At 37.0% G+C, this 10,105-nt stretch overlaps 1 protein-coding gene across 1 annotated transcript; it reads right to left on the reverse strand.

Annotated features, from left to right (window-relative positions):
* Positions 1-73: 73 nt before the first annotated feature.
* LOC107675593 (sodium- and chloride-dependent glycine transporter 2-like) lies at positions 74-9,664 on the reverse strand. The gene is made up of 17 exons (XM_016469999.1): positions 9,620-9,664; positions 8,253-8,705; positions 6,768-6,915; positions 6,144-6,275; positions 5,929-5,989; positions 5,720-5,730; positions 4,985-5,132; positions 4,749-4,881; positions 3,717-3,851; positions 3,489-3,592; positions 3,117-3,241; positions 2,830-2,942; positions 2,555-2,686; positions 2,179-2,278; positions 1,593-1,693; positions 1,281-1,448; positions 74-477 (listed from the first exon to the last, which is right to left on the reverse strand). Exons 1-17 carry the CDS (start codon positions 9,620-9,622, stop codon positions 319-321), a joined length of 2,226 nt encoding a protein of 741 aa, XP_016325485.1. The 5' UTR covers positions 9,623-9,664; the 3' UTR covers positions 74-318.
* Between the last annotated feature and the right edge of the window lie 441 nt (positions 9,665-10,105).

The following is a 10,105-nucleotide window of genomic DNA, read 5'->3' on the forward strand; positions in this document are numbered from 1 at the left end:
AAATATTGCCTCAACAGTTGCAACTGCATATTGCCTCTGAGAAAAAGGTTCAGCTGGGATCAGTGTATTAGAATGTGCACGAAAGACCTACTCTCAGACTGACTACGAATAATTATTCAGAAAACAAAAAATCATAGGGAGTTGTCTGTGCTTTCCACCTGAAAAACCCCTCTAAAAGTGTCAGAAGAGGGGGAATATGGCTGAAAGAGAACGCTATGGAAAAGAGGGGAGGTTGAATAGGGAAAGAGTTTGACGTGAGGGCAGGTCTCACTCTCAGAGGCCTCGGGGAATCTCACACTCACAGGGAATTGAGGAGGATTATTGATATTGGGCTGATAGCTGGAAATCTTTGGGGGGAAGTTTGAGGCCAAGGGAGTTGGTACCCAGAGGGTCGATCATGTTCTTGTAGCGTTCCCCGCGGTGTTTCATCAGGAATGGACCCCAGTCGGGTTGAGGAGAGCACACCAACTTCAGACGCTGCAGAGAACGAGAAGGGGCATCTAAATTGCATGCTGGATGCTTGGTTTGCATCCTAGATACTGATTAATTTGTTTGACCTTTTTCAAAAATGGAATTTAACAGAATTACTGAAAAAGATTCACTTTGATTCATTATTTTGTTGTAAACATTGTTCATGTGTATAAAACATGTTGTTTTATATCCATAAGATTTCGATAATTCTTTATAATTATGCATGCAAAAATTAGTTCTTACCAGGGTTATTATAGTAAAAATAAAAATAAAACCATAAAAAGATTTTTTTCATTACTTGAAATGAATATTAACTGAAATAAAATACAATTTCTAAAAATTTCTGTCTAAGTTTCTAAAAAAAACTAATTTCAGCTAGTTGCCAAGGCAACATTTCTTATTTTCATGCAGTTAAACTGAAATAAAAATGAATAAACTATTTAGACACATTAAAAAAAACTAAACTAATAAAATGGACAAAAACTGTACAATTTCTAAATTTTAATGAAAATGAAAACGAAACATTTAAAAGTAAAAACGAATTCAAAATATTAATAAAACTATAATAGTATCGCAATGAAATTAAAATAACACTGGCTCTCACACCACAGGACTAAATACAATGAACAAATAATAGCATAAGGTGATTAAAATGGGGAAAAACTTTGGGCGAAAAAAGAGGAAAGGACCTGGAATAAACACTTTTCCTAAAATGTAAAAAAAAACTAGCCATCTACTTATTGAAAGGCAATACTGAGCAATTTTTAATAACACTCAAACAGAAAACAACCCAAACATCTCTCCCTTACCTCAATTAACGATCCAGGTGCAATGTGCATCTTAATAACAAACATGATGGGAATCCATATGACAGAACAGATGACCATAAGCCAGCCGAGAACCATAGACCAGGTCGGATAAGTGTAATCCTCATATGTCATCACCTTCCACTGGTACAGACTAAGTGCTAAGATAAACTAGAGAGAGAGAGAGAGACAGAGAGAGAGAGAAGAAGGGTCAGTGGCAGCACTAAGCAAAAGTAATAGTATGGATGGATTTGTGCATGCGACGACATTGGATGTGTGTCAAGAATGGTCATATAAGGTATAAGGTGAACATACTGTGAGAATAGTTGGTGTGACAAAGGCCCAGCAGATTCTCCAAAACTTGTTTGGCTGGAACCCAATCATCATCTCAATGTCCTCACAGAACCGCTGTAGTCCTGCACCACAAATACAGGAAGGAAGAAAGTCAACAGGCATTAAGATTTTAGCACTTCTGGTTCCATCCTCCCTACGTGAATGGGTTTTGTGAATAGTTTTTGGTTAAATGCATGAATTAAGGTCTATGGTTCACACAAACAAAGATATTTTCACATTTGTGGCTAAATGAAAATAGATTTTGTCAGGGACATTAAACATCATCAGGCTGAACAAGTAAACTCATCGACTCGCTAGTCCACTTTCACAGCTTTTACTATTTATCAGCTATATATCTTATAAATTAATGTTACTAAACTAATCAAAACCTATAACTTAAAAAGGCTTAACAGGCTTAGCCTGCATTTTAGCTTGAACCTATTCTTTGCTGCCTGCTTGTTTGCTTAATTATTTGTAATTTTCTTTTTCATTACCTAAAAGTCTGATTCCTGCTGTGCACTAAAATAAATGACTGGAGTAAGTCTAAAGACAAATTTTGTAAACTCACCATAAATGTACGAGATTCCAATCAGTTCGAATATAGCAATGATGACCAGAGAATAAGAGGCTGCAAAAGTGTCCACCAGCTGAAGCATGTACATTCCATTCTGTGCGTGAAAACACAAACACATATGCACAGTTAAAATAAAAATAAATGAGACCTAATCTAAAAATCACCCAGTGAATCACTTTAATTAAAAAACAAACAAACTAACATTAATTCTAGACCTTTCCAATTATCTGCTTTAGGATATTTCATTCCAGTCTATTTACTTTCCTATTTACTTGTTTTTTTTTATTATTGTTTACCAGAGAGCTGCTTTAATTAAAGTGTGCTATAAAGGTAAAGTTCTTGCAGATGGGAATAAGAGTAAATGTCCTACCTCAGTGATCATGGGGAAACCCAGCACAAAAAAGGACAAACAGCAAACCAAAGTGAACAGAGGCTTGTGTTTGCGCAGGTACTTGGGGAACTCATCAGAAACAGACGTCACTATAGTTTCTATGGTGGCAAACTGGAGAGAAAAAAAAATGAAATGAAAGAACGAAAGTGTGAATGAAAAGCAATTTAGTTATTTATTGTATTTTTTTTTACTGTGATCACATTACAACTGAAAAAAAAAAAACTGTAAATCATACAATTTATGATTTCCATTACCATAGTATCCAGACCAAGTGTAAGCAGCATGAGGAAGAAGATGATGGCCCAGAATGGTGACAAGGGCAACCTAGTCAGAGCCTCTGGATAGACCACAAAAGCAATTCCTGGACCTAAACAAAAAGAGCATATGTACAGACCAGACTGATCAAATGACTTTTAGGTGTGATGAAAGTGAAAACAGTTTTGTATATTTAGGAAAAAAAAGAAAAAAAACAGCAACCAGACATCTGATCATAGTTAATCATAGCTCACCAGCCACAAACACATGCATTCATACTACCTACCTTCATCTGCCACACTCTCAATTGGGACTTTGAGCTCATGAGCCATGAAGCCAATAACTGAAAAAATGACAAAACCAGCAAATACACTTGTGGCACTGTTAGTACACGTCACAATGAGAGTATCCCTGAAAAACAAAGAGACAGAGCGCATTGTGTAATCTTACACCATTAATAATCAACCATAATGCATACTTTGAGCAGATGTATCTATTGAATGTGTACAATGTGTAATCTTTTGTGACATTATAAATGTCTTTACTGTCACTTTTGACCAATGTATCCTGGAAAAAAAACAATTAATTGCTTTCAAATAAATAATTAATTAATAAATCTTACTGGCCCTAACATTTAAACAGTAGTGTAGCTGGCTACCTGTAACAGTTGTTATGGAACTTATTGTAGGACGAGAGGGTTATAAGACCACCCCATGCTGCAGACAGAGAGAAGAAAATCTGTGTAGCAGCATCCTTCCAAACCTAAAGTGAAAAAGAGTAAAAGAAAGAAAGAACGACCAATTGAGGAAGAGAAATAATAAGCATTCTGGAGAAGAACATGTAACATTTTACCATCAAATATAAATAGCACCATTCTTTTTATTACCTTGGCATCATTGAGTTTTTCCCATTTGGGTGTTATGAAGTAAAGGATCCCAGAACCGGCTCCGGGCAGAGTGACCCCTCGGATCAACAGGATGACCAACACCACATAGGGGAACGTGGCAGTGAAATACACCACCTGAAAACAAGGTGCATGTACATCACAACTATGTAGGTACAAACAATGTGTTTGTGAAATATAAAAAGACTTTTACTGACCAAAATTCAGAAAGTAAAACCCATATACAATATTTTGACAATCTTTTGTTTTTCTTACAAGCTTAGAAATCATTATTAACCTATCAAATATCTTACGCCAAATTAGTAAGCACACATTTACTAATTATGCTACACATTTCTCTGTGATACTGAGAATATTCCAATTTAGCTGCCAATACTTACAGTTTTGTCTAATGTTCCTGCCAAATGATAATAATGTCACAAAGGCTTACTTTTAACCTGTTCTGCCTGAGGGAAACTTTCCAAGAAAGAAACTCTGCTAATTAATATAATAAATGACCAAACCTGACTTTAGAAGCATAATTACTTGTCTTGACACCCACATTCACCAATACAACATCCGAACGGCAATTGAAACTTCAATAACATAATATGTTTATGCACAATACTTGTATTCAGCAAAGAAGCATTAAACTGATTAAAAGTGACAGAAAAACAATTATAATTTTTTTTTAAGATCTCTATTGCAAATAAATGTTGTTCTTTTGAATTTTCTATTAATCAAAGGATTCTTAAAAATATATAATGACTTTTACAAAAACAATAAGCAGCACAACTGTTTTTAACATATACAATATATAACAATAATAAATATGTCTTGAGCACAAATCAGCACTAATCATCAATTAGAATGATTTCTGAAGGGTCCTGTGACACTGAAGACTGAAATAAGGAAGTCATCTGAATGAAGGAAGTCATCTTTTCACTGGACCCGAATGAGGCCTGCTGTAGGCTTCTCTCTTAATAGTACATAGAGGAGAAATAAGGAGAGAAAATAGTCAACCTGTTTTCTTACCTTCCCTGAGGACTTGATCCCTTTTGCCAAAGAGGCATAAACAATAAGCCAGGCCAGAAAAAGACAAGCAGCCAAGGGCCAACGGATGTCACCTGGGTATTCAATACCCTTGGAAATATGCAACACATTATACCTGTCAAGAAAGCGGAGTGATTAGTATCCAATTAAGCTGAAAAATTACACACAGAGCATCTTTAAATACACAGACAGACGGATAGATAGAAAAGCACACTTACTTGAAATACTCCTCACTAGGGCTGACATAGGTTTTATTGTCCATTGTGACATTTAACAGTTTACTTAAATTCCCGACAGCATTTGCAGATAAACAGAATGTGGTGTTCTTGATTGATGTGATGTCTCTGTCCCTTAGTATACAGGAGTCTGGCCAGAAGAAACAATGACAGAACTTGGAATGAACGTGGAAAAAATTCCATCGTCATTCACTACCTAATTGAAAAACAGTCTTAAAACAAATTAAGTCAACGAAATAAATCAAGCGTCGTACAAACAGGCCTACACAGTTCACACACACACACACACACAAACACACACACACAACTGTAATACTGTACACAACGTCTTTGATTCGTGTGCAAATTTAGTGGCGCTACTCAAACAAGCCACGAGGTGGCAGTGCATCTCACTGCGGCACTGCACCAACTCTTACAGTAAATTTGTCAAGCAAGCAGATTTTCTGCTGAATTCACCAAAAAGCACGACATTGAGAAAAGCGTTTTAAAACGAATTAAAACGTAAAAATGTCAGCAAATTAAATCAAACGCATAATAAAACACCAGAAATTTTATTCAAATTAGATTTTAAGATAACTCATTCTGAAAGTATAGCAAACAGCATTTATTTCACTAATCGCACCTTTCAATGTGACACAATAATTCTAAATAAAATAAAAACACAAAATCTATTCTTAATTCATGATGGCACTAAAATGAAAAAGCACTTGATTTTACAGTTTCTGTAGCTGACAAAAATCTGTCAAGTCATCAAAAAAGAACTTTTAGCGCAATGGAGAAAAACAGTTGCATTTGGGGTATAAAAAGAGCAGGATGACACTGAAAAACCTAAATTGAGTGGTAGGGTACTTAATTCCTGAAATACAGGTTGCGCATTGCGCATTTTAGTTAGAAGAAAAAAAGGGGGTGTTGGGGGGTGGACTCACATAATAATATTATAGTATATGGCTATCAAGACAGATATTATCAACATGGCAATCCCGCAACCTATAAATAACAAAATGAAACCAGATAATAGAAATTACACTTAAAGCAGTCGGAAAGTCGATTACCAGTTCACTGGAAACACTCATATGACACATTAGCACAAACAAACATTGCTCATAACGGAGCATCAATTAATAAAGTAACGTCAGGTTACCTTGTAGAGCTGGGATCGCTTTCCATACTGACACCGGGCCTTGGCTGGCGAACTGACCCAAAGACACCTCCAACAAAAATATAGGTATACCGGCGAGGCCTAACATGATTAGGTAAGGTATCAAAAACGCGCCTATACAAAAACAGAGAACAGCTGCTATTGAAAAAGTCACGACTCAGGAGTAGTGCGTCTTTAAAAAAGGGAACAATAAACATATTAAACTTTGAATTTTAGCTTTTCTTATATTTTTAATTAAAATAAACATAATATATAACAATAGAACGAATGATATTATTTTATAATATTATAATAAGATAGGCTAATGGATAATAAACACAATAAATATTAAACATAATACAATAACGCATATATTAATGTGTACAAATAATACCTAGTAATAATCTTTCGTTGCCCTTATAATTTGTACATTAAAATAAAATCCGTGCAATTATAAAACGATTTTTTTACATTTTGTAACAGAAAATAAAATTGCCTCTAACGAAAGTTTGTATGCGTGTATTACTACGCATTGACATTCCGACTCATTTTCGATAAAAATCGATCTGTAGCAGAACAAAAATATTTCCTAATATTTTTTTAATATGCCCCTTGATTGTTTCTCACCTCCACCATTCTGGAAAGCAAGATATGGGAATCTCCACACATTTCCCAAACCCACGGCATATCCCACCATGGACAGAATAAAATCCAGTTTGTTGGACCAGTTCCCCCGGGCCTTATTCTCATCTCCTCCATCATCATCATCATCATCCTGGAAGAACAGTCCACTAAGTATTTATGAACGAATGCTGGCTGCTATATACATTTTAATAGATATTCAATTTTTAACGATCATGACAATCATCAGATTATGGGTCATTATTATTATAGAGGCATCAACATTTTTTTTTTTTATTCAAATACACAAATGTCCCCCCCGCCCCCGCTCAAAAAAAAACAAATTTTGTCTCGTTTCCGTGACCTGGGAATAAAGGGGTCGCCCTTGGCTCTAATGAAACACCCCAAAGGGAATTGTACCATAAGAAGATTCTTATGTAACACATTATCCTGCAACACAACCAGTCATCAGAAACCAATCTCTGAGGACAATAAACCTCACAATTCACAGGCATACATGCAGAGCTCAGCATCTTCATTTCCAATCATAAAGCAAATGTTGTAACTCTTGATCTGGGGGGTTGTTTCATTTGCAATGCAGTAACAGTTACTGTCCTAATACATAGCCTACAGCATTTGATGTACTCAGGTTCCTTGACATATCCTCTTACTCGACCTGTTCGTGAAAACTGCTGTAATTATTGTGTCAGAAAGAATCAGTATCACAGATTTAGTTTGAGAGACTACAGAACAATGTCCTTTTGTCCAAAACACTTTTATGACTAATATGAGAGCCATATATCACAAATGACAGTAGCCGTCTTTTACTCCTGAAACACATTGCATAGAATACATAACCGAACCTATACCGATATTTTACACAGTAAAAACGAATTAAGTAAGAGCAAATTAAATTCAAACAAAAGGTTCGAAGGTCTTAAATTAGGCTACATATTTATATAAGTGCATATGTGTTTTAAACGTTTCAGTAATGTTAGTCACAGCGCATTTTTACCTGTCGCCAAAGACGCCAGCGAATAGATTTTGGCTAGGAGGTAACCATAGCAACAGTACGCCGCTCCAAATAACCGTCACTACTTATCGCTAAGTGTAAATTTAAATATCACAATAAAACGCTATATATTCTTTAAAGGATAATAGTGCTTGTGGTGGCAAATGAGTGTTTCGCTTGAGTGAGACGAACCTCTAGAAACTCCAACCTTATTATCATCATCATTTTTTTTAATCTTTTTTTTTTATTTTTTTTACAAACATAAGTGGGTTAAATAAAGGTCTCGCGAACAAAATTCAAACTGTAACTATCGTAACGGACAAAGCTGCAGCTGGGTTCCTTTGGTTTGACAATGCTACTACGACACTTGAAATATCAAGGTTTTGTTTTTGCTCAAGACTCTCCCCGTTTGAAAGCTTTAGCTTAGGGGTGATTGGCTGATTCAACCGGAATGAAACGTTCCTTAACCATGCACTTACCCCGGTCACCGTGCCAGGCAGAACAGATGTATTGCCATCTGTACCCAGGATGATGGTGGTCTGGCTCATGGAGGTCCAGTCACCGGTGGTGTTGTTATGCTCCGCCGCGATCCTTACAGCACTTTGATTGTTAGACATGAAGTCCGACGTGGCTTTACCGGTCGAACCATCCATTTTACCGACGGAATCCTTGCGCACGGCAGAATTAACGGGAGCAAACGTGGGTCCAGGTGCGGCGTTTTTAAACGTCCCGTATGCTTTATTGGCTTCCATTTCGCACGGTTTATTTTCCGAAGGACAAAAAGTTTTCCGTTCGTTTACAGGCGGCGGTTGGGGCACCGGGTTCCCATTCTCCGGTGTGTTAGTAGTTGTAGCTCCAACCGCTCCCCCAGACGGCTGGGGCGGAATACCGTTTGACGGTTGTCTCAACATTTCCCCGTGCTCAGAAAAATCCTGCAACGTTAAATACACATTAGTCAGGACCAGTATAATTAACGCAGCCTAACAATTAACTGCTTTTCACACCTAGTGACCGAGCATTTTTACAGAAACCTAGCTACCCCTAGGCAAAATGTTCACGCTATCATACTATAACTTCTGCAATGTATTTTATGCTAGACCGTTTCTGGACATGTCTGCTCCACTTCTTTGATTTTCAGCTCACGGACAGTAGCTGTTTGCTTCTTGCTTTTACCATTAGAGAAAGATTTAATTTTACGCCTCATTTACCTCCTGTCATTCAACCCCGGCACATCCCCCGGTTTTATGGGCAATAGACAAGCTGCCGGCCAAGGCTTTCCCCCCCTGCGGCAGGCACCAGTCCCGGTGTAAGTGTGCAGTTCAAGCCCGGGTGCAAACATGAAACATTACACCAGCAATTACATCGCACCATAGGAGATCACTGTCCTAAAACTCTTTTAAAATAAGTTATTCTAGTTATCTAAATACTAAAAGAGAAATAAAAAAGAATAGAAAAAAAAAAGAATTAAAAATAAAATAAATCGGCTGTCATATGAATACTACTACTACGAAGGTTATAAATTTGTAATTATTTGTTTTTAACGCGATATACATAACTAAATACTGCCGTTAAGGTATAAAAACGCCTGCTATAAAGTTTCAGCACCGTGGATAGCGACACTTCGTTTATTAGTGCACTTACAAATAATACTTTTCTCCCCCCAAGACTGTTCTGAAAAGGTATAAAAACGCCTGCTATAAAGTTTCAGCACCGTGGATAGCGACACTTCGTTTATTAGTGCACTTACAAATAATACTTTTCTCCCCCCAAGACTGTTCTAAATAATTTGTAAACTGTTCACAGTAAAAACACGCAAAGCGTAAAGTAATGAATGTGCTGTACTTACCATTTGTGCAGAGTCAACAAATGTGGGTTAATAGCAGAAAACAGCTGGAAAGACGGCAGGCAGACTGAGTTTGGCTGTGCCAAGTGCAAAGCTTTCTATATCTCCGTGGGAAAGATCGGGTTTGCGTCAGTGCATGGCAAGGTACCCTTCGCATGACATTTTCTTGATAATAGGGCTTTGATAAATCATTGGCCTTCAATACTGATTTTTAAAGGGGCAACAAGCGAAGACGTGAGCTCGTGACACACACAAGGCAGCGCGAGATTACGTTTGGGGACGGACTGGCTCGTGACTGATTAATAAACTTGTCCCTCAGACTATGTAAAGATGTTCATCTGACGCACGGAGAAGATTCTGCAGACGCAGGCATCGTGAGGACTGCATAGTTGACCGACTCCTATACATACAGATAAATCTAATGACATTTCATCATGCAATATTATTAAAGATAGATAACAGGCCCATTTTATGTTTTCTAATTACATC

Source organism: Sinocyclocheilus anshuiensis, unplaced genomic scaffold (assembly GCF_001515605.1).
Source record: "Sinocyclocheilus anshuiensis isolate Anshui unplaced genomic scaffold, SAMN03320099.WGS_v1.1 scaffold1804, whole genome shotgun sequence".
Lineage (NCBI taxonomy): Eukaryota > Metazoa > Chordata > Actinopteri > Cypriniformes > Cyprinidae > Sinocyclocheilus > Sinocyclocheilus anshuiensis.